Below are 23,563 nucleotides of genomic sequence, written 5' to 3' on the forward strand. Positions count from 1 at the left end.
TGATTGAATGAATGAATAACAATAAATGGAAATGTGAACATGTAACTTCGATTCTTTGTGTTTCCAAATCCCCAGATATACCGCAAGGGGGCGCTCTCTCCCAGGTCTTGACGCCAGTCATTCAGAGCGCGCACTCCCTTTGCGTCTCGGGCTCGCGCGCGCTGCCGCGGCACCGGAAGTGACTGAGCTTGCAAGTTCCCCCGGTCTCTTCTGGGGAAACTGAGGCCGGCTTGTTCGGGAAAGAGGGCGCGAGCAGTTAGACCAGGTAGGACGGCCCGAGTCCGCGGCGCGGAACTCAGCTGCCAAGAGCTCTCGCGTCTGGAAACCACCGGGCCGAAGAAGGGGGATGTGGCCCCCCACAGCTGGCGGGGCTCGCAGGTGAGAGCACCGCCTACCCTGTGCGTGACAGGCGCTGAGCCCAATGGGAGCCTTCGCCGTCCTGCTTCCGTGCTGACTGGGCTCGCTGGTTGGCTGCGCTGGGGCGGGCTGCCGGGGGCGAGACCCCTCCTCCCAGAAAGGTCTAAGGGGCGCCCCAGAGGGAGGGAGGTTGCCTAGCAACGGGGCGGTGGTTCGGCGGGTACCCGGCCTAGCGAGCGGGAGGAGCCGCGAGGCCGCAGCCCACCCGCCCCGGGCTCGGGAGAGGTGCAGCGCCCGTACCCCGAGCCCTCCCGGGGGCGCAGGGAAACTGCCTTGGGCTGGTCCCCAGGAAAACGTGGTCTCATCTGTGAGGGGCCTCGAGCAGGCCTGTATACCTCTTCCTGACCCGAGGCGAGGCCCAGCGCCTCACCCTCACCCCGTCTTTGTGCAGGGCGCCGGCGGCCATTGTGTACAGGCGGGGGATGGAGAACCCGGCAATCCCCCACCGCCACGTCCAGGGCCTTTGGGGAATTCAAAGAAAACCAGCGGCGTTTGTGGGGGTTCTCCGGCCTTCAGCCTCCGGGAAAGGCCCGGGAGTGGCCTTTCCGAAGTCAGATCGCAGATCCGAGGCGGTTTCCCCCTCCCTGCGTCCCTCATCGAAACCTTGAGCCCCATTGAGAAGTCCCTTCAGGGTTCGGAAGCCTCTCCCTAGACTGGTACTTAAATAGGAAAAGAGAAAAAAAAACAAAACAAAAAAACTAAGCCCATACCAGCCACCTCCAGGAGAGTTCTGGCTCCCAGTAGGCGGCGGAGAGCCAAGGGGCGTGCAAGAGCGAGGGGGCTGGGCTCCCGGGTGGTAGGAGGCCGCCCTCGATCCGGGCGATGGAGGAGGAAGCAAGCGAAGGGGCTGGTTCCTGAGCTTCGCAATTCCTGTGGCCTTCTGGGCTCCCAGCCTGCTGGGTCGTATGATCCCTCCGGCTGGAGCTGTTTTTTTTGCCAGCCGCCGCGAGGCCGGCTGAGTTACCGGCATCCCGGCTGCCACCTCCTCTCCCGACCTATCATACAAAAGATCTTCCGGGGGCTGCACCTGCCTGCCGTCGCCTGAGTCGGATTTGAATGTAGGTGGTGGGGGCTGGGGGAGACTGCCCATGGGGGTGACTTTCCGAGGAAGGCATTTCGGAGAAAATGGGGTGGCTAGCCTAAAAGAAGCCAGTGGGATGATTCAGAGCCCACTGGTGCTTTCAATTTGACTTCATTGAAGTCTCTTGGAACCCAGACCCAGACCTTCATAAAAGCCACAAAGAAACCAGTTCTGGCACCTGGAGGGGGAATGGGATGTTGTAGGGTAAATGACATGCATATTAATTTTTTTTTTTCTTGAAGCTCTTTCTCTCCCCTCAGAACCTTTTCTTGGCTTTGGATCTTAGAAGAGAATCACTAAGCAGAGACCAGACTCAGTGAGTGAGCAGGTGTTTTGGACAATGGACTGGCTGAGCCCATCCCTATCATAAAAATGTCTCAGAGCAACCGGGAGCTGGTGGTTGACTTTCTCTCCTATAAGCTTTCCCAGAAAGGATACAGCTGGAGTCAGTTTAGCGATGTGGAAGAGAACAGGACTGAGGCCCAAGAAGGGACTGAATCGGAGGTGGAGACCCCCAGTGCCATTAATGGCAACCCATCCTGGCACCTGGCAGACAGCCCTGCGGTGAATGGAGCCACTGGCCACAGCAGCAGCTTGGATGCCCGGGAGGTGATCCCCATGGCAGCAGTGAAGCAAGCGCTGAGGGAGGCAGGCGATGAGTTTGAACTGCGGTACCGGCGGGCATTCAGTGACCTGACATCCCAGCTCCACATCACCCCAGGGACAGCATATCAGAGCTTTGAACAGGTAGTGAATGAACTCTTCCGGGATGGGGTAAACTGGGGTCGCATTGTGGCCTTTTTCTCCTTCGGAGGGGCACTGTGCGTGGAAAGCGTAGACAAGGAGATGCAGGTATTGGTGAGTCGGATCGCAACTTGGATGGCCACTTACCTGAATGACCACCTAGAGCCTTGGATCCAGGAGAACGGCGGCTGGGTAAGAACCACGCCCCTTGTGTGGCCCTTTTTCTTTGGCCTCCAGTCAGAGATCCCCAACAGAGATCCCCTTCCCCTGTATCTCTTCCTGTTGTGTTGAGTGATTGTCGGAGACATTGATTGTTAAGCAGATCTGACTGGCCTCATTTCACCAAAAGAAGTTAACTGTTCAGAAATACAGATGATCCAGTTCTTGAAGGACCAGGCATCTTTCATTCTGGCCACTCTCATGACCCCACTCTTTCCTACTTGTGTTCCAACTTCTCAGCAAAGAAAAACAGTTTTATGTGATCATTCAGCCCAAAACCTGTGAGAATGGGAAGTTGGTCCAGGGTTACCCCCACCCTGACACAATGGGTCATCATGCAAAGGGGTGATGAGCCTGGAGAAGATGATGAGTGTCAGTGACCCACAAGCTGCTCCACCCATTCTCCCCCAGGGGAGTCAATCCTATCCTGGGCTTCCCTCCCCAAAATCAAATTTCCTTTACTTTGGAGTTTGGGAGCATTGTAGTTTCCCCTCAGACCAGGTCATGGCTAGGCAGGAGTTCCCACTGGCTTGGATGGTTAAGGATTGTCTGATTTTAGGGCAGTGTAGGCTGTGCCAGTTGTGTTAGCATTACACCCTCTAAGTCCACTTTCCCCAGAGTGTGCAACTTTCTGCATGGTTGGCCTGTTTGTGGAGCTCTTGCTGTGTCACACATTAAGCCCCTGGACTTTGCACCTCACTGCCTGGGGTCGGTTGGGGAGCTCCAGCTGCTCTGCCTGTTCCTTTCCAGCCAGGGCTCTGGGGCTTCTTCATCAAGCACTGTTTGCTGGCAAAGCAAGAACCCAGTCTGTGGGGCTCCTTGGGACATTGAGATTTGGTGACAGACTTTGGACACCGGTGTAAGTCCCAGCCCTGTCACTTAACTAGCTGTGTGGCCTTGGACAGGCCAGTTTATCTTCTTGAGCCTTAGTTTCTTCCACTAAAAAAATGTGGCAAGCTTTCCTGGCCTTGCAGGGTATTGTAAATCTTGCAGATAATGTGAGCACAGTGAGTGACAATAGCAAGTTCCTCTTCCAGGGAGAGAGAATTCTCATTAGTAGTGAGAGCTTCTTTACCAGTGGTCACTGTATGCAGTTTTTGCTCCTCTTCCTCAGTGAGCTCAGTCTTATATCCTTGCTTATCTCCCTGCCTAGAGGAGATGCATGGCTTATGAAAGGTATTCTATCCCCTCAGAATATGCAGAAAATGGACAGGCTGTGGGAAATAAGTCATCTATTGAAGGAGGTGAGGTGGAAAGGGGCCCTGCACCATGGACTCAGGAATGTCAAGAATGCAGTTGTCCATAGGGTGGGCCTAGGGCGGGGCAGACACTTCACTTTAGCACTGAACAAGAGACCTAAGTTTGCCCTGGAACCCCACCCCCCTCTCATTTACTATTTCTTTGCAACTTTATCAACCTTCTCTTCCCAGCTCTTGTAAAAGGCAAGGGGGTCAAGTCAATAGAGGTCAGATGATTCTCGGGTGGGGTTGGGGGAGGTAAAGGTGTGGGCTCTCTTGAGCTCGAGCTGACCAGACTTGAAAGCCATTCTGTAAATGAACTCCCTAAAGGGATAAATGATTAAATAGTTCCTGTTGATTTGTGCAATGACCTCTTCCATCCCCTCCTGCTTTGATTCTCTTTTGGGGCAAATATTTGTTCAGCTGATTGATTACAGGAGGGACAAGATTCTGGAGCTTCAGCCATACCCTCTGAGGCATCTCCAAGTAGGGACTTGGGCCGTTTACCTGGTTTGCCTGACTGTTGTCTTTGGCTAGTGGTCCTAATACCAGATGGGTTATTGCCAACTATAAACAAAAGGCAGTCTGGGAAAGGTGCCTGATCTGCCAGCCAACCTCTGCAGAGGGCTACTCTGACTAAAAAATTGTCAGCTTCCCAGTGTTGCATGTGAAAGAGGTCTTAGACACAGCAGCTCTGGACCAGTTCATTAGATCTCCACTGAATTGTAATTCCACCTTCCATCTCTTTGCTCAAGAATTATCAGAGCCTGTTGGACAACATACCACATGTCACTCCCTCTTGGTGAACAGAGGGGATGTGTGCAGAAGAGCCAGTTATGTCAGAACCATTTCTGGACATGCATTCTCCCCCTCAGGCCAGGAGGTAAAGAACATTTGACTCAGGATCCTTTGAGCCTGGGTAGAAGGTACCTTCCCACTTCCCTCTCAGTTACCATCCTGTTCTAAGCTGCACAGACTGGCTACTGCAGTGGCGTCTCATAACCTTCCTGGAGGTTGCAGCTGGGAGATCCTTGAGTGTAGGAGTTATGGGCCATTCCACCCAGAGGTATGTTCTAAATTTAGCAGCCCCACAGGAAAGGGGAAGGAAAGTAGCCTTTATTGAGTACTTCTTGTGTATTGGGCATTGTTTTAGGTCCTTTCCTTCTTCAACCAGTATTTATGGAGCGTCTACTATGAGGCAGTCAGTGTGCTACGTGCTGGCCATAAGCCAGATATTGTCCCTTCCCTCATGGAATTAACATGCTGTTTCATATATTCTACACAATAACCTTCCAGAGTAGGTGAGTTTAGTCCCCGTTTACACATGAAGCTCCTAGTGGCTAAGTGACTGATTCTAGGTGTCCCTCAGCCAGTTAAGTGTCTAAATGAGAATTTAGCACCAAGGTTGGCCGAACTCTACAGCCTAAACACTTTTCATCTATATCAGGTCATCTGGGGAGTAATAAAGTGACCCAGACAGACTGGCACTGAAAGCCAGAGATGCTGTTGGGCCAAACAAAACATGCCTGTGAAGGTGCTCACTTTGGGCTGTGATCCTGACATTGTTCAGGTAGCTGTGGGAAGGACAGTGCCTTTGTCAGCAGTAGCAGGTTTCCAGAAGCATGTGGGTAGCCTCAGATGCTAGCACTGATAAAAGTCAGACATGGCAGATGTCAAGTGGATATCAGGGTTTTGCCTAGTCAGGGTGGGCTTCTTGTTAGTTTTTTCGTTGTTAAAATCCTAGGCCTGGCCGTTTAGCTCAGTTGGTTAGAGCGCGGTGTTATAACATCAAGGTCAAGGGTTCCGATCCCCATACTGGCCAGCCATCAAAAACAAATAAAAAAAAAACCCTCTCAGGCCCTGCCAGTAGATGACAGTGACATGCGTGTGGGGAGAGGGTGGCCTGCTCCAAGTATGTACTTAATTGTGGGGTGATGCTCCAAGGACTAGAATTCCAGAATCATAGCCACACTAACGCCTGCCTGGAGTCACCTGGTAAAATGCTGATCCTGTTGCCTCTCTTGTCCATCTGTCTCTCCCACCTGTAAAATGGAATAATGATATCCAGCTGCCATAGCTTGACTCTAGTAAAAGATCTAGAACAAAAGCCCTTCTCCTACCTTAATTGTAGGGTGGAAGCACTTTTTTTATGAATGGGCTTCCTCCTTCGGGGAACTGAGCTTTGCCTCCTGAAGTGATTCCTTAAGAAACAAAGCCAGGCACTGAGATACCCAACTAGAATATTGTATATGTGACCTTCCCCAAAGGGACAGAGTGTTCCTTGGGCTTTCCAATGGGAATGACCCAGCTGGGCTAGGCCACTTTGGGATAACTGTCCCTGGAGAAAACATAACTTGGCCTTTCCCAGGTTGCATGGCTCTGTGGGCTTTTAGTTTCTATAGGCTTCTTCTTGCCTATTCTGGCTTCTTCAGCATGGTTGAAGCACCTCAACTTCCTTTGCATATGTTGGCAATTCTGCAGTTTTCTTGGGGAAACCCCATTAGAAACCCCAAACGTGGGCCAGCCCATGGCTCACTCAGGAGAGTATGGTGCTGATAACACCAAGGCCATGGGTTTGGATTCTATATAAGGATGGCCGGTTCGCTCAGTGGCTGAGTGTGGTGCTGACAACACCAAGCCAAGGGTTAAGATCCCCTTACCGGTCATCTTTTTAAAAAAAAAAAAAACAAAGAAACCCCAAACGTGGAAATTTTTAGTAATCTCATTCAGGTCCCAAAATGAGGTAGAGGTGTCTCAGGGACTCCCCCTTGGAACACCCACTTCTCCTGGGTGTACTGGGTTGCTTTCAAAACTGTCACCATCACAGGGTTTTCCAGACTTAACAGCAATAATTTCCCTAGGAACCCCATAGAGCCCTTCAGCTTCTGGTTGAAAATTACCCAGGTATTTTTTCAGGGGGCCCCAATGGAACATGGAGGGTTTTCTTGACTTTTGCATAGGTGGTCACTTGATTTATTTGGACTGCATGAAGCAGTAATTGTTAGCTGTCCATTCCCTCAGCAGGTATCTGTCCTGAGGCCAGTGGGCATTAGCATCCACCTCTGTGCCCTACCTCCTTGGTTTTTCCAGTGCCTCACCCTTTTTTTGGCAGTTGTGGTTTTGTCTGTGTTCAGCATGGATAGGTTTAGGGATAATTCCCAGTGAGCTGCTCTTCTACAGAAACATAATCTTCTTCTATCTTAATTAAGCAGCGTCTTTGGCCCCACCTCTAACCTCCAGCCTGATTTCACAGAGTCCTCCCTAAGGACTCCCTCTCTTTTCTTTGAAGGAGTTACTTTGCCTCTGGATCCTCTTCTCTTCTGTCCTTCAAGCCGACAGTCTGTCTTCACCATTCCCAGTTGGCAAACCTGAATCAGACAGTCCTGCTGAGTCTTTTTGTTTAGCCTGAGGAAGGAAAGACCCAGGAGAATATGATCACCAGCTTCAAATATATGAAGGAGGAGGGACTAAGCTTTTTTTATTGGTATGGTAACTTCTTTTCATTAACCAGCAAAACTTGGTTAATGAAAAGAAGTTAACAGTGGTAGAGTTTAAATTAGTTCAGAGAAGACAGTTATAACAGATTTATCCTCTCCCAGGTTTAGGAGATTCCTGAGGGTGGAGTCCACATCTTGTTCATACTTGTTTCCTCAGCACTGAATACAGGTCTTAGGCATAACAGGTACCTAATGAAAGAGATATCCACTAAATTTCTTTTTTTTTAAAAAAAGATGACTGGTAAGGGGATCTTAACCCTTGGCTTGGTGTTGTCAGCACCACCCTCACCCAGTGAGCTAACTGGCCATCCCTATATGGGATCCGAACCCATGGCCTTGGTGTTATCAGCACCACACCCTCCCGAGTGAGCCACGGGCCTGCCCCATATCCACTAAATTTCTGAAGAAACAGACTCTTACCAAACCAGAGCAACAATAATGGGAGTGGCCCTTTACCTAGTCATTCATTCATTGATTCAGTGTTTATTGAGCTCCTCCTGTGTGCCAGGCTGTCCTAGGTACTGGAAGCAAAACTAAGTTTCTGTCCTCATGGAGCTTACATTCCAGTGGGAAGAGACAGACAATAAATATATAATTACATATATATATAAATATATATATTTCAGGTGATGGTAAGTAATATGAAGAAAATAAAGCAGGTTGGCATATAGGGCATGCCTAGCAAGGGAAGGTGGGGCTGCAATTTTAAAAGAGTTATCTTCAGCCTGAAGAATCTGAGATTAAAAAAAAAAAGCCTTAAAGAGTTATCAAAGAAGGTGTAGGGAAGTGAAAAATGGCTTCCCTCCCCCCTTCTGGGTTCTTTGGCTGGGGTATGAATTAAATTGACATAGGACAGATTAGGAGGAGAACAAAAACCATTTTAATTATGTACATCCACACAGGAGTGCCACAAAACATGAGACTCAAAGAAGGGTCAGATGGTTGAAGCTTATATAGCATCCTGAGTTACAGAAAAGAATAGGGGCTTGGGGGTTGGAGGGTGAGGACACAAGTTATGGGAGGATGAGGGGAAGAATTGTATGGTGAATAAAGTTTGTCTTTTTATGGAGATAAAAAGTCTCTCAGCTAATAAAAATTGTCTGGAGCAACCCTCGTTCTGATACAGATGCTTTTATTGATGTAGCTTTCCTTTATAGATGTAAATTTCCTTTACAAAAGGATAGCTTTTCTTTTTTTTTTTTTTTTTTTTTAAGATGACCGGTAAGGGGATCTTAACCTTTGACTTGCTGTTGTCAGCATCACGCTCTCCCAAGTGAGCTAACTGGCCTTCCCTATATGGGATCCGAACCCGTGGCCTTGGTGTTATCAGCACCACACTCTCCCAAGTGAGCCACGGGCTGGCCCTCAAAAGGATAGCTTTTCAAAACTACTCTTGCAGTTTCTCAGAATAACCAGCTTAAAATGCGCCAAAGAAGTATATTTTGGGGTGGCATAATCCGGTCTCCTACAGTCGTGTATCCTGAGCCCCAACAAAGGTGTTACTTAAAGGTGATCTTTGAACTAAGACCTAGAAGAGATGAGGGATGGATGACGTGGGTACCTATAGGAAGAGTGTTTTAAGCAGAGGGAATGGACTCAGAACTGAGTGTACGTGGTATTTCCAAGTATGAGCAAAAGAAAATCATTGTGGCTAGAGAAGAAAAAGCAAGAGGGAGAATGGTGGGAAGTGAGGGAAAGAATGTGGGGGAGGCAGGAGAGGTAGGTGGAGCCAGATCGCGTAGGGCCATGATGAGGATTTGCTTTGGTTGAATGAGAGAGAGGCCAAGAGAAGATCTGGAACAGAGTAGCAGCAGGGAGCCTAGTGAGGAGTCTGATGCAACTGCCAGGTGAAAAAGAGTAGTGGCTTGGACTTGGAAATGGAGGTGGTAAGAGGAAAACTGGAGAATAAGACCAGGTTTGCACTTGATGTATTGATGGATCCAGCTGCCTTGGAAGCAGTATTTTTCAACCACTTGGAGATCCTAGAATCAGGGCTAAATAAGCTAGATGTTCTTCAGGAATAGTTCTTTTCCAATGTGGTATCCTGATGAATGGTCCTCCTCCTCTGCAGCAGTATTTCTGTCTGAATAACTGCCGTTTGTCTAGGTTCAGTTCCCAGCTCACCCATGTCTAGCTGTGTGACCTTGGGCAAGCTCCTTTGACCTCTCTGAACTTTTTGACAAACGATAATACCTGCCTCATAGTGTGGTCGTGAATACCCGGGGAGATATGCTTGAGATGCTTGTTGCTGTGTTGATATAATTCTTATTATCTTTACCACCTAACTCACTTCAGAGACACATTCATAATCTTAAGCATCCATTCTTAAGCATCACATTCACATCTTAAGCATCCATTCTACTTTTCATGGACTCCATAGTGACCCATCTTCAGGGCAGGCCCTAGCAACATTCCTGTCATTGTAGGAGCTCCATAGTGTTCATGTGCCATGGTAGTACCAGCACTGGTCTTGGAGTTGGGATCCCAGTTCTACTCTCAATCTGCTCCTGACTCACTGCCTCACCTTGGCCAAGTCACTTTACCTTCACACCCCAGATTCTCCCTCTGTAAAATGGAAGGTTTGAAGTAGACAGTCCAGGAATTCTGGTTCTCACTGGCCTTACGCCTTGTGGCAGATTCCACCATTATGGCATATTTTACATTAGTTATGTTTTAGAATGGCTCTTTGCTGTCAACAAATGCATCACCTTAACTAACCCTAGTGTCAACATACAGTAGTTTATCACTATAATAATACTCCACAATAATAATACTCTATGTTTATGGAGTATGTTACAGTTTACAAAGCACTTTCATATCCACCTTGCCTTTTTGATCCTTGTTAAGCCATCTGGAGAGGTGAGCAGGAAAGATATCACCTTTATTTCACAGGAAGGAAATTGGTGAGAAAGATAAAGTGACTTGCCCAAGGTTAACATCAGAAGCAAAAGTCAGAGTTTGGACTTTCAAATCTGGACTTGACTCTTTACTTGCTGTGTGACCTTGGACAAGTCTTTTAACTTGTAAATGACTATAATAACAGCACCTTGTTCTGAATATTTATTGTATTAATTCCTGTCTTAAGGCTTTCAGAATGGTGACTGTTACTAGCAGCACCATCATCATCTTCCTAGGATTCCTTCAGTCACATCATCTGGCTTCCCAATTTATTACATATTAGTTTTTTCAAGTAGTGTTTTTGTAGAAAGAAACTGGCTTTGGGACCTTCTGCTACTTGGTTTCGTCCCTGATGAGACTTTCAGGCCAAGCTGGAGCCTTACAGCGAGCTCCAAGCTACAGAGCTTTTTGGGCAGACTCCAGAGCTCCCCTTGGAACTAGAAGTTTTTCTTTTGCTCTTCAGGAAATGCCATTGCAATGACTTCCATGGACTGCTTCCTGTCCCAGCCCTGCAGCCAGATTCCTGCCGGCAAAAGCGTGGAAACTGGAAAGTAATGTCCCTAGAGGTGCCCTCCCCACACCCCAAAACTACTTTTTTTTGGATGTCCCTCCCTTTCCTCTTGTCAATTACTTTCTTTGTGCTCTCCCCATCCCCCCTTCCTCTAGCTTCTCCCACAAGCCTGTGATCATCCCTTTAAGTTTAGAATGCCTTTCTGCTTACTTCTGCCAGACCATTCCCCCCAACCCTACTCTAGGCTGTAGGGGGGTCCATTAGAACTCTTGGGTTCTCTCCTTGGCTCTGTCACTCAGTAGCAGTTTTAGTCATGGACTCCCCCTAGAGGGGCATTAAACCTGTCACTTGCAGTACCCTGTGTCATCCATTAACACTGAGTTCCCCCAGGGGTCCCCACCCCTCAACAGCAAGGATTCCCAAGAGAGATCTCAGAGGTTTGGCACACATAAATCCTGCCTCATGGAGATTGATGACAGAGGGTGGAGTGAAACTGCCTGCCACCCCTTCCCCCAGTCACCTTTCAGGAGGAAGCTAGAAGGTTGAAAACCTTGTTGGACAATCATCTGAGGAATGGGAGCTGGCCTGGGAGGGGATTGGAACGCACTCAACTATGCCTCAGATCCTTTGTTCCGCTCTTGAAAGGGAAACATTCTTCTCCCTCCTCCCTGGCCACACACGTGCCTTTGTTCCCTGAGTCAGGCAGGGCTGAGAACACAGTGTCCCTTCCAAGGAGCCTGTCTCTTCTCCCTAGAGGCTGGCCCCCTGGTCAGTGGGATAGGGATTTTTGCTCAGGAGGCCCCAGCCTTTGTGTCCTTTCTATAGAAGAGTTTCCAGCTCAGAGGCTGAAAACTTGCCTACAAACAGCTGCCCAGGGACTTCTCTGGAATTACTGCATTGGATTCCCATGTCCCAGAATTAAACAGTCCCTCCCTCTTATTCCACTTGGTGATTAATATTATTGTTAACATTACTATTAATAGCACCTAGCATTTATTGTGTATTCTTACTCTATGCCAAACATTGTTCAAAGTGCTTTACGTGTATTAATTGATTCCATTCTCACAACAACCCTCTGAAGTAGGTGCTGTTATTATCCCCATTTCACAAATGCGAAAACTGAGATACAGAGCGGTTAAGCAATTTATGTAGGGTAGCACAGCTAGAAGTGCAAAGTCTGGGAGGGTATCTTCTAAGCTCCCACTTTTAAACACTGCACTGTGTTTCCTCCCCCAATTCACCAGTGTCTAGATGATTGTTGGCATTTATCCAGTGCTCACTATGTGACAGGCCTTTTTCTGACATCATCTCTGTGTTACTGTCCCCAAAACCTTATCATTGCGGGACACTGAGATTTGTGAGGGCTCATAGCCAGAGGCAGAGTCAGGATTTGAAACTAGGTCTGTCTTACTCCAAAGCCTGTGCTCTTTATCTCTAATCCTTAAAAATCCTACAAGGTGAGTGGTGTTATCCTCATTTTATGGTTGAGAAAACTGAGGTTCAGAGAAAAGTCTCGTGCCCAGGGCCTCATAGGCTAGTACCAGGAAGAACTGGAATTCAAACTCGGGGTGTTTGGCTTCAGAACACTCTACTCTGGGCCGGCCCGTGGCTCACTCGGGAGAGTGTGGTGCTGACAACACCAAGCCAAGGGTTGAGATCCCCTTACCGGTCATCTTTAAAAAAAAAAAAAAAAAGAACACTCTACTCTACCACCTTAAAAGTCTGTAGCATAATGATAATTCCTTTTTTGTACATGATAATACTTTGTAATTTACCAAATTCCTTTGTGAAAGTCATTTCCTAGTGAAGTAGGTGAGGTGAGTATGGTCAGCTCTGTTTCCAGGGAGGAAACTAAGGCAAGGGGGCTTGTACCGCAGTAAATGGCAGCGTCAGACTTAAAATCTGTGTTCTGGCTTTTAACCCAGTATTGCTGATGCTGCCTGCCTTCTCTAAGGCTGGATTCATTGCTTGGACTGCCCTATAGCAAGTACTGGTGGAATGCCTTATATGTGCTAAGTGCTGAGAATACTGTGGGTATTGTGGCGAGTGGGAGTCCCATCTCTCAAAGGTCTGTTTCCATGCTCCACACCTAGGGCCTTGCTGATGTTCCTCTGCCATCTGAATTAGTTATGTGTGCATCACCCATCTGTCCCCTCAGCTCCCAGACATACCAGGAAAAGTTCATTATAGTTATTATGTATTAATCATGTTCAAAACACACATAGACAAAATTCAGGACTCATGTTTGCAACTGACTCCTTGCTGGTGGCATAACACTAGGCAAATCAGCTTTAAATTCTCATCCATAAGCCAGATAGAATAATGCCAACCTACCAGAGTAACGGAGGCATAAATGAGAAGGTGAAATGTAAAAGTGTTTTTTTAGTAACAGTAATAGATACTATGTATGGAGCGCTTGCTTGCTATGTGCTAGGTGCTGTTTTTATGCTCTTGATGTAATCATCTTATTTGGTCCTCAAAACTGCCCTGGTGTGAAGATGGAGAATCCAGGACTCGGAAGGGCTCCATAATATGTCCACAATAACATGTCTTGTAAGAGGCAGATCTGTGTCTTAGACTCAGATGTGTCTGGGGCCAAAGCCTGTCCTCAAGCAATTGTGTCATTACTTCTTCATCGGCTAGGACTGGCTTATTTTACCCTGAGTACCTGGCACAGGGCCCGGGGTTGGGCAAGTGCTCAGCCAGGGTCTGCTCAATGAACATGAGGAGTTGTTATTATTAGATGCGGGTTAGGCTACAGAAAAATATCTCCCCCCTAAGGAAGCAAACTCATTTGAAGCAGTGGGAACAGACCCAAAACACTTGGTGAATGGCTTCAGACAAACTGTGCCAAATCTGTGGTGTAGACTCCAAAAGAGGAAGAGGTCAGACCCACTGGCTGCATCCCAAAGGTAGCCCTGGGCCTCTGCCAAATGGGCCCACTTTCACCATCAGCTACCCAATTGATTACTTGGCCCAGAGTCCTCCACAGCCTGCATCATCAACCTGCACCTTTTCATTGGCCAGCTCTTTGCCAATCCAGACTTGCTTCTGCACCAGCAGTGGAAAGGGTTAGGAAGGGAAGAGGTCACTGGGAGTTTGAATAATCATAGCTTTCTCAGCAATGTGGCTTTGTACAATTCACACTGAGGTCTCAGTTTCCTCACATGTAAATGAAGATAATAGTAATCTCTTCTTCATAGCTTGCGATTTTTCCTCTGCCTGGATCACTCTTCCCCTAGATCTGATCAAGGCTCTCTTCTTATCATTCAGGTCTCAACTCAAATATCTCCTCCTTAGAGGCCACCCACATTTACGTGTTTACCATCTGTCTCCTCCAGTAAAACATAAGCTCCCGCAGTATAGGGGCTTTGTCTTGTTTTTTCCTACCGTCTAGCAGAATGCTTGGCCCATAGGAGACACTCAGCAAATATTCGTTGAATGAATGACTGACTATGTAGACCACCTAGCACAGTGCCTGACATATAGTATGTTCAGTCATTGTTAGGCATCGTTACCTATTAAGAAGATGTGGACCATGAAGGCTTTGAAAGATGAAAAGAATTTGGCAGGGGCAGACTACATGGGTAAGAACAACCCAGACAGATCTGGAGAGTCGAATGTGTATGAAGCATTTGGGAGACAGTGAGGAGGCAGACTGGTTAGAACCGAAGTGTTTGGGTTGGCAGTAAAGCTGGTCCAGGAAAAGAGAGCTGGTGACTGATGACAGAGACCTCTGGGCAGAGGGATGGGGATGGCTGATGGTAAAGTAGAGGTGGACCCAGTGGGGAGAGGCCCAGAGCACCTGTGGGATGCAGTCAGCTCTCCTAGCCCTGGGAAAAAGAATCCCTTGCCAGACAGGGCTCAGCGGGCCCTGCAGGGAGATAAAAGCCAGAGGCACCTGCAACCTGTGGATCAGGTAGGCTGCTCTGGGTTGTTATTTTGGGGCTCAGGGGCAGGTGCAGATTCAAAGGATTGATTGAAGCCTTTTAGCAACTCTGGCCTCAGCAGGGTAAACATCACCTGTCTCCTGCCACCTGTGATGACAATGCCAGGAAGGTTACCCAGGACAGGCCCAAAAGGGCCCAGCTTTCTTGTGCTGCCCTGGTGGAGCAAGAAATACCATCCAAGAGAGGCCACTCACTCCTTCCCCACCCCACAGCTCCCTCTCTGAAGGGCTCAGGTGGCAATAAGGTACCTTCTGCCCAAAAGTCCCCCATGATTCTGGACCAAGGAAGGTAGGGGTAGGGCATTGGGAGCCGTTGACAGCTGGGCCCAGCTGCGGGGAGGGCTCAGTTTGGGAGCAGGTGCAGATTTCAGGGAGGGTGGGGCCTGAAGGGAAGTAGGGATCTTGGTAGGCTGCAAAATTTCCCTCCCCATCCCCCATCTCCCAGCCACAGCTGGCTTCTCCAGGAACCTGATGACCTAGTTACAATGCTTAGAAATTGTCAGCTTAGCTTGCAGTTCAGGGCTGTGCCAGTCTCTCCCTTCTCTGAGGCTTCTTGGGTCCAAAAGCTGCCGTGGCATTTCCCCAAAGGGGTTCTATGTGAAGAACGCACACCATATCACATGTACAGGTTTCTTGCCCAAGGGAGGAAAGAGCCAATAAAGATTCTTCCCTTCTTCCCTAGTGTGCCACCAGCAATCCCAGGGAGAAAAGACTTCCCTGCCCCCACCCCCGTCTGTTTCTCTCTAGGGGTTTGGTGGGTGGCAAATGGAGGTCACAAACTTCTTCCCTTGAGGGTGGCAAATGGAGGTCACAAACTTCTTCCCTTGAGGTTCAGCATAGAGGGTGAGATTTTGTTGCCCTAAGGATAGCTTGAGCATAGCTAACCATTCTCTCCTTACCTCCCCATCTCAGTGTGATGTCAATACCTGATGGAAAAGGGTGAGGAAGATTCTGCTAAAGCTTCTGAAGGCCCCAGCCCTCCCAGGCATTAGTTGCTCCTGGTATTCCTGGTGTTTGCCTTGCTAATGCCTCCTTGGGAGAAAGAAATTCCATCACTATTAAGAGTCAGGTACAAAATTTGACAGACCAATGCTGAATCTCACTTGCTCAATAGTTTTGTTTTGGGTTTTTTTGCTCAGTAGTTCTCCTTGGCAAATTATTTAATCTTTCCTCTCCCAGCCTTATTTTCCTCATATATAAAAAGGGGATAATAACATATAGTGCTTTTTCCTTGAAACACTCTTGTGAGCAAGAAAACAAGTAAGATACGTGGATTACTTAGCATGGAGCCTGGCATATAGTAATTACTCAGTATGACAGATACTGTTATTACTATTATTATCAGATTGTAGTCACAGGTGATCAAGTTGTTGTGCATGTTATTGGAGCTACTCTCCAAGAGCAGTCTTTCAGGCTGACAGAATATGTGAATGTCCTTTGGACCAAGAGCTTCGAGATTTTAAGATTCCTGAAACTGAGGGCCTGGCTCACAACCTTGGCCCCTAACTCCTCCTCAAGGGCCCCAAGTCATACTTTGTACACAGTAGGGGTTTGGTCAATGTTGTTGGCTAGGCATTTGGCAATGGGGCATGTTTTCTCTGATCTTTGCCAAGGACCTCCAGGAAGGTAGAGACCTCCTTGTTTGTTGACGGAGTGAACTTAATGAGTTAAATATTTAAAATGTGTTCAGAGCATGCCTGGCACATAGTAGAGGCTTGACACACATTTGAATGATTAAACAAGGCATTGTGGGACTCTATAGTTTTTCTAGGATGGCCCCACTCCTTGTTTGCTGTGTGGTCATAGCCTCTTGCTCAAGCTCTGCCTGTTGCCTCATATGTTGAAGAAAGATAACACCCGCCTTGCCTCTCTCGTGGGCTAGCTGGGAGGCCCAAAGAGAAGATAAATGAAAAAGCACTTTAAGAGCTATAAATATTTGGTCTTTTTACTGCTCCTTGACTAAGGTCACAGCCATGGATGGCTGTGTCATTCATTCATTCAACCAACAAGCATTTTTTGAGTGGAAGCAATATCTTATCAGTTATCTGGCTTTGTGAATTTGGGCAAGTTACTTTTCTTCTCTAAGCCTCGACATCAATAAAATGGAAATAATACTCAGTTTAACAGGGCTTTTGGGAGAAAGACTAAGCAAAGCGCTCTGAGCTTATTGAGAAAGAAACCTATTTTATTTACTATTAGCTACTATTGCAGTAGCTCTTGGTGGCTGAGTGTTTAGTGACTGAGGTAACAGACATTCCTAATGATGAATAGTGTATGTAAAGTGCCCCTGAATAGGGCCTAGTACAGAGTAAAAGCTCACCAAATTCTGGGTCTTTCCTTTTCTTGTCACTGTGAGGCTTGGTCATTCATTGATTCAGCCATTGGTTGCCTTCTGCAGTCAAATACCAGGCAAGGCCAGATTCTGAGTGTGACTCAAATGGGAAGTAGAAATGAGTATTAACGCCTAACCACGGACAGCCTCGACTGTGTAGGCTGGACTGCTGAGTGGGAGCTCTGACACAACCAAGATCAGTGCTGCTTAAACATAAAACCCAGTACACAGCGGGCCTCGCCCCGCGCTCACATCTGATTCAGAACAAGAACAACCACCCCTTTTTCTACTCACCTTCAACTGCTCAGAAGAATTTTCCTTTGCTTACAGCACTCCACATTCAGATGGAACCCTAGGGGTTACCATGTCAGGGAAGTCCCTAGTGAGTCACTCAGTAATGGCCCTTTGGGGCAGGGTCCAGGGAGGGAGCCCAAGTCTAAGGCTCAGGGTCTCCTGGGACTTGGTCAAGCAGCAGGTGCAGACAGGAGGCCCTGGGCTGGTGGCTGAGTGATGAAACTGAGAGATGCGTAGGGCCAGACAAGAAGTCAACCCCAAGGAAACTCCCTGCATGTCCATGCAGGTGTTTGAGCACCTGGGGGGAGTTTCTGGGTCTGATTTAGTGGTGGAAGTTTGGGTTCCGTATTAGTACCCCAAACCTTGGTGAGGGAAACCTGTGGACCTTCAGAGCAAAGCCTGCAGTTGGCACCCAAGCCAGTACCTTTGAACCCTTCTGAGACTCCTTGAAGGTGAAAGAGAGACCTCTCCTCTGGGCCCCACAGCACCTACCACTGGAAAAGCTCCAGGGACAATGGCATAATAACCATAGCTCCCTTTATGGGGCCCCAGCTGTGTGTTGGGCACTGTGCTGGGGCCCTTTCTGAAAAGAGGATCATTTTGTTATAGGAAGTATGGGCTCTGGAATCGGACAGAACTGGATTTGAATCTGGGTTCCATCTCATACCAGCTGTTTGGTTTTGGGCACATTCTTCCCATTTCTGAGCCTCAGTTTCCCTATCTGAAAAATGGGTATAATAATAATAATACCTACCTCATAGAGTTTTTGTAAGGATGAAATGAGGTCATGCATGTCGAGCTTAGCACAGGTGTGTAGTAATTTAAATAATAGTTAACAGAAATATAGTTTCATTATATCAATAATAATAGAAACACTTAAGTGTTTCATATGTGTTAATTCATTGAATTCTCAAAACAGTACCATTGAGGTAGGTACTCTTATTCCCATTTTGCAGAGGAGAAAAGTGAGGCATAAAGAAGTTAAGAAACTTGTTCAAAGATGCACAGTGAGTGAGTGGTAAAGCCATGATTTGAACCCAGGCAGTCAGGCTCCAAAGCCCACTTTTCCTACCTCTCCATGAGGAGAGGCCCTAGTAAATGTTGCTGCTTTAACTATTGTATCCAGCATTGCAGCTGTCTGTGGATTTTGGTCAATCTGCTGAATTCTGAGCTCAGTGAAAACCAGAAACCCATCTTAATCACCTTGCATCCCAAGAGACCAACATGGTACTCACAGTACTCATTAATATTTGCTTAATGGCTGAGAATATTCTCTCTCTTCATTAATCAATCAGTAGCTCTTTATCGACCATCTCTTGTAGGCTAGCTTTGAGGTAAATCCTGGGAGGAATGCAAAGTATAGCTATGCCACTGTAAACGGAAGGTTGGGTGTGCTTGGTGGTGGTGGGAGGGGTGCATTCCAGAGCATTGTGTCATTGACAGAAACTTCCACACAGGAGGCAGAAACAATACAGGTGGTTTAGTGCTGTTTTCCAAGCTGGGATTCCCACCCCTTCCTGAGGGGGCCACTCCCTCTACTTCCACTGAATAAGGTGACACAGATTCTCTACTCTTGCCCAGGGCAGGAACCACTCCTATCTCTTAAGTTCCTCTCTAGTCTGGAGGATGCCTTTTTCTTGCTCAAGCAATCAGTTCGTGGAAGCCTAGAATGACAGGAAGAAAGTCAGAAGATTGAAGCTAGGAAAGGACCTTAGAAAATCACTCCTCCCCCAACACCGTAGCCAGAGTGATCTTTTAAAAACCAAGTTCAGATCTTATCACATTCTTGCTTACAACCCTCCAGTGGCATTCCACTGCACTTGGAATCAAACCCAGAGTCCTTGCCAAAGCCTTTGAGGCCTTGAGGCCTGTCTGATCTGGTACTAACTGCCTCTCCATCATTATATCCCTCCCTTACTCCACTCAAGCCACTGGAGCTCCTTGCTGGTCCTGTTCCTGGATCCTGGCATACTTGTCCCTGCCTGAGGACCTTTGTAGTTGTTGTTCCCTCTGCCTGGAATGTTCTGCCCCTGATTTTTCCTTTCTGGTTCCTATAGTTGGCTCAGCTTACAGGTCACCTCCTTTAACAGGCTTTCCTTGACCTTCAGTTTAAAGTAGCTGAGAAAATAAAGTAGCCGAGCTACTTCTAAATCAATTCTCTAGTCTTTTACCGTCTTGTATTTTTGTCATAGCAACAACCTCTATCTGAAATTTTTGTCTTTTTGTCTGTTTACATGTTTTTCATCTGTCTCTTCTGCTGGAATATAAGCCCCATGATTATAGGGACTCTGATTTGTTCATCATTGTATCTCTAGTGCCTACAACTGTTCTTTGCAGGTGGTAAACATTCAGTGAAAAATTTTGGAATGAATGATTAAACAAGTGAACAAACCCCAAGACATGAGAAAACTGAGGCCCAGAGAAGAGAAGCTAATGATAGTCTTCTTTTAACTTACCTTTTAAATGCTCATTAAGCACCAAGGGCTGTACTCAGTGATACATGCATTATTTTTACCACTTATCCTTAATTGTTATAATGAGTTGTTTGAAACATCATTTTTTATATATATATATACCACTGTAGCATTTAAAAGAAAACTGGGTGTTGTTAACACCAAGGTCCAGGGTTCTATCCCTCTACTAGCCAGCCACCACCCCCCAAAAAATAAAGTAAAATAAAGTGAAAAAAGAAAACTGGACCAACTCTTATTTTTTTTATTGGAACTCTGTTTTACAAAGAGTTAGAAGCAACTCTCATACAACCAAAAGGATAAAATAGCTAAGAGAATTAGTTAGGTGAAAGGAAAATATGGATAAGAAGACAAGAGCCAGGACTAAGATTAGTTCAGACAAAAGTATACTATAGAAGTTGCCTTGAACTGAGCAAAGATTTTCTACCATTCTTCATAATAACTAGATATTGCCCAGATGATTGAAAATTATGTTTTGTTAAAAATCAGGGGGCTAGCTAGTTTGCTCATTTAGTTAGAGCACAGCCTTATAACACCAAGGTCATAAGTTCAGATCCCCATACTGGCTGGTTGCAAAAGAAAAAAAAAAATCTAATCATTCACATAACCTTGGGATTGTCCCAGACACGTAATAGTCCAGCATATACTGGCTCCCTTCTTGCCTCCTCAGCTAGGCTCCTGGATAGAGGCAATATGATCTCTTCTTCCCCACCTACCAAAGGGGCCAGTCCAGCAGGGAGGAGCCTAGACCCCTTCCTAGTACTTTCTGGACCCAACTTTGATTCAAGGAGCCTTCTCCCCAGGCTTATTAATTATGATATCCATATTGAATACCCGGTTCTTCTCTCAAGAGAATTCCAATTGAGTTAGAGAGAGAAGACATAATGCACATGAAAAGAAATCTTGTGAAAGCCAACAATAAGTACTAAATGTCAAATAGGGAAGGACTTCACAGAAGAGGTGAGATTTGCACTGGGTCTTACCACAAGGTTGGTGCTTCCAACAGGGGGACCGCGGGAGCTAAGATGTGCAGGCAGGGACAGACTCAAGAAGAGAGACATGGGCAGTTTGGAGAATGTGTGGTCTCTCTTATTAGGTGATAAAGCCAGAAAGGTCAGCTGGGTCCAGATTTGTAGGCACCTTGAGTGCCAAAGGAGGATTCCAAGGCCCTCCTGAGCAGCCCTGATATTCCAATAGATGTGTCATTGCCAGGCATAGATGCCTGTCCTGGCCATCTTTTGGGCCACTGATTCCCAGATGGCAGTGCCAGCATCTGAAATGGAAGCCAGTGCCTTGAACTAACAGTGAGCAGAGGAGTGTGGGACCATTGTCAGGTGCATTCACTCACTAATGGTTCAGCAGGTATTTATTGAGTACCAAATACATGTCAGGCCCAGTGCTAAGTGCCAGGGAGCTGTGTTGAACAAGACAGGTCAAAGACATTGCTCTTATAGAACTCTTAGTGGGGGAGACAGTTAATAAATAAATGAGATGATTTCAGATCGTAGATTAAATGTTATAAAGAAAATGAAACTTATGAATAATGGAATATCTAAGGAAACAACTCTATACATGGTGGTCAGGGAAGGCCTCTCTGAGGAATGACTTTTGAGCTGAGAGTAGATTGAGGAGAAAGAGCCAGCCTGGGAATATGCAAAGCAAAGATTTTGCAGACAGAAAAGCAAGGCAGGATTGAATTTGGCTCATCTAAGACTTGGGCCTGTGTATAAACTCAGCTCTGACACTGGAGGTTCCAGTCTGTGCCTTTGTTTCCCCTTGTGTTATAGACAAAGATGATCTTTCAAATCTCCCCCACAGAAATCCAAAGGGAATAATGGTGACTAGCATTATTGAGCACCTATCCCATGTCAGGCACTCTACCTGCATTTTCTCATTTAATTCTCCCACCTAGCCTATGTGGTAGGTGGTTTGTTGGCCCTACTTTCTTTTCCGATGAGGAAATTGAGGTTTGGTGAGATGAAGTTGCACGCCCAGGGTTCTGTAGCTTGTACATAGTGAAACCTGGATTTAGAACCAGGTTGGTCTGTCCAAAGCCAGGCTTCTTTCCACTGCTCCACCCTCGGAATGAATGAAGCATTGTTGGTTCAGAATGTGCAGAAAGCTGCTTAACAAAAGAATTGGGGAACATCTTGGAATGAGAGTCTTGAAGGACACCTTCTGTCCTCCCAACTGAGAGGACCCTTTCTGCTCATCTGCAGGAGGGTGCCTCCAGAACATAGGGTTACTATAGCCTTTGCCAGAGGCATGTTTGTACTTAGCTAGCTGAGAATCTTCCAGTTTCCTGCTTTTACCATCTCAGCTGCTGGTCAGGAGGTTTGGGAAGGTGACATCATCTAGCTGAATCAGCTGCTGCTTCTAGACACATTATGGAAACTGAAAGTCATTGCCCCTCCCTTCCCACTCTTCAGAATGAGGCTGGGGTACGGTTGTTCTCCCTGTCCACAGGTCATTGCCCCCAACCCAATGACTGAAAAGGGGAAAAGTAAATGAAATAATTTTTTAAAAAGGAGATAATGAACAGAAAGTATTAAAAAGATGGCTCAGTGTTGAACAAGTAGGACAATAGAAGCTTGCCTTTTGACTCTGCCTCTCTCAGCTTCACTGTTAGCATGTATAAAATGGATGTCACCAGGGCATATGGCTCTTTGCATTATTGGAATATTACATGAGATAACATGTGTTAAGCATTCAGCAGGACAGCCAGCATCTAGGGAGCGCTCAGTGGATGGTAGCCCTGTAGATAGGTTCCCAGTAGAGGGACAGGCCACTGGATAAGCTTGGGGGAAGCTTCTTGGAAAAGATTGGCTTGGAACTGGACTTTGGAGCTTGGATGGGACATGGATAGATGCTGGTTGAAAGCAGCCTATTCAGGTGGGAAGAGGACAGGCTTTGGATGCCAGCAGTTTGCTGTATAATCTTTAACAGGTGACTTTACCTCTCGGAGCCTCAGTTTTCTTTGTAAAATGTGAATACTGCAGAATCCGCCTCACAGGACTGTTAGGAGAATTAATGATAAATAGAAACCACTGACTAGAGCCCCCAGCATGTGCTGTTGCCGTTTATTGACAGGGGAAATGGCCTGGGCAAAGGCTGGGAAGTAGGATGTGAGAGGACAGCACAGCTATTACTTATTCCCTCTCACATCTGCCATCATCTCCCACCTAAACAACTATAGCAGCCATCTCCCTGCTTCTGCTCTAATCTGTTATGCACATAGCAACCAGTGATCCTTTGAAAATGTAGGTTAGATCCTATCATTCCTTGGTTCAGAACCCTCTGATGATTTTTCATTCATGAGAATAAAAGCCAAAGTGTGTACAGTGCAGGGACAGATAACTGGGAGACCTTGGTGGGGCAGAAGTGGCAAGGTCATCTAGAAATAAGTGCCCTAGAGTACACTGAACCTGGGCTGCAACTGCCCAGGCTCATTCATTCTCAGAACCAGCTCTGTTGTAGCTCCCATATGCCTGTGTATGTGCACATGTGCAGGCACAAGTGGATGACACAGTGGTAATGCTATGCACCCAGGACATTTCATAATAGAGAAGGACATTGACTACTAAAGGTCATCAGGGCTGAGAAAGCCAAGGGCATTCAGTCAGCCTTCCTCCCGTCTGAGTCATTTCCAAGTGATGTTGGTTATTCATTCATTTGCTCATTAACAAACATTTGTTGAGATCCTGCTCCATGTCAGGCATTGAGCTAGAGGTTGGGCATATAGTCTGAACAAAGTCCTTCTTCTCGGGGCCGGCCCGGTGGCGCACTGCGCTAGTGCGCCGCTTGCGAAGCGCGGAGGCGCTCCCGCCGAGGGTTCGGATCCCACATACAGACCGGTTCCCGCTCAGCCGCCCCCCGGCCGAGCGCGGCGCGGGGGCCACGCCCCCGGGGGCG

The 23,563-nt window shown here is 47.0% G+C and overlaps 1 protein-coding gene across 4 annotated transcripts in view; it reads left to right on the forward strand.

The window, feature by feature from the left end:
• Positions 1 to 204: 204 nt before the first annotated feature.
• Positions 205 to 23,563, forward strand: part of BCL2L1 (BCL2-like 1) — a 46,647-nt gene continuing 23,288 nt past the window's right edge. Inside the window, exons 1-2 of one of the 4 annotated variants that reach the window (XM_008577260.1) lie at positions 205 to 378; positions 1,741 to 2,434. In XM_008577260.1, the coding sequence (XP_008575482.1) occupies positions 1,871 to 2,434 (564 nt within the window). In that variant the 5' untranslated portion in view covers positions 205 to 378; positions 1,741 to 1,870. Of the gene's footprint in view, positions 379 to 642; positions 1,476 to 1,740; positions 2,435 to 23,563 lie in introns of those variants that run through there. The other 3 variants (XM_008577273.1, XM_008577253.1, XM_008577265.1) reach the window with 3 other exon arrangements.

This window comes from Galeopterus variegatus, unplaced genomic scaffold, assembly GCF_000696425.1.
Source record: "Galeopterus variegatus unplaced genomic scaffold, G_variegatus-3.0.2 Scaffold65, whole genome shotgun sequence".
Taxonomy (NCBI): Eukaryota; Metazoa; Chordata; class Mammalia; order Dermoptera; family Cynocephalidae; genus Galeopterus; species Galeopterus variegatus.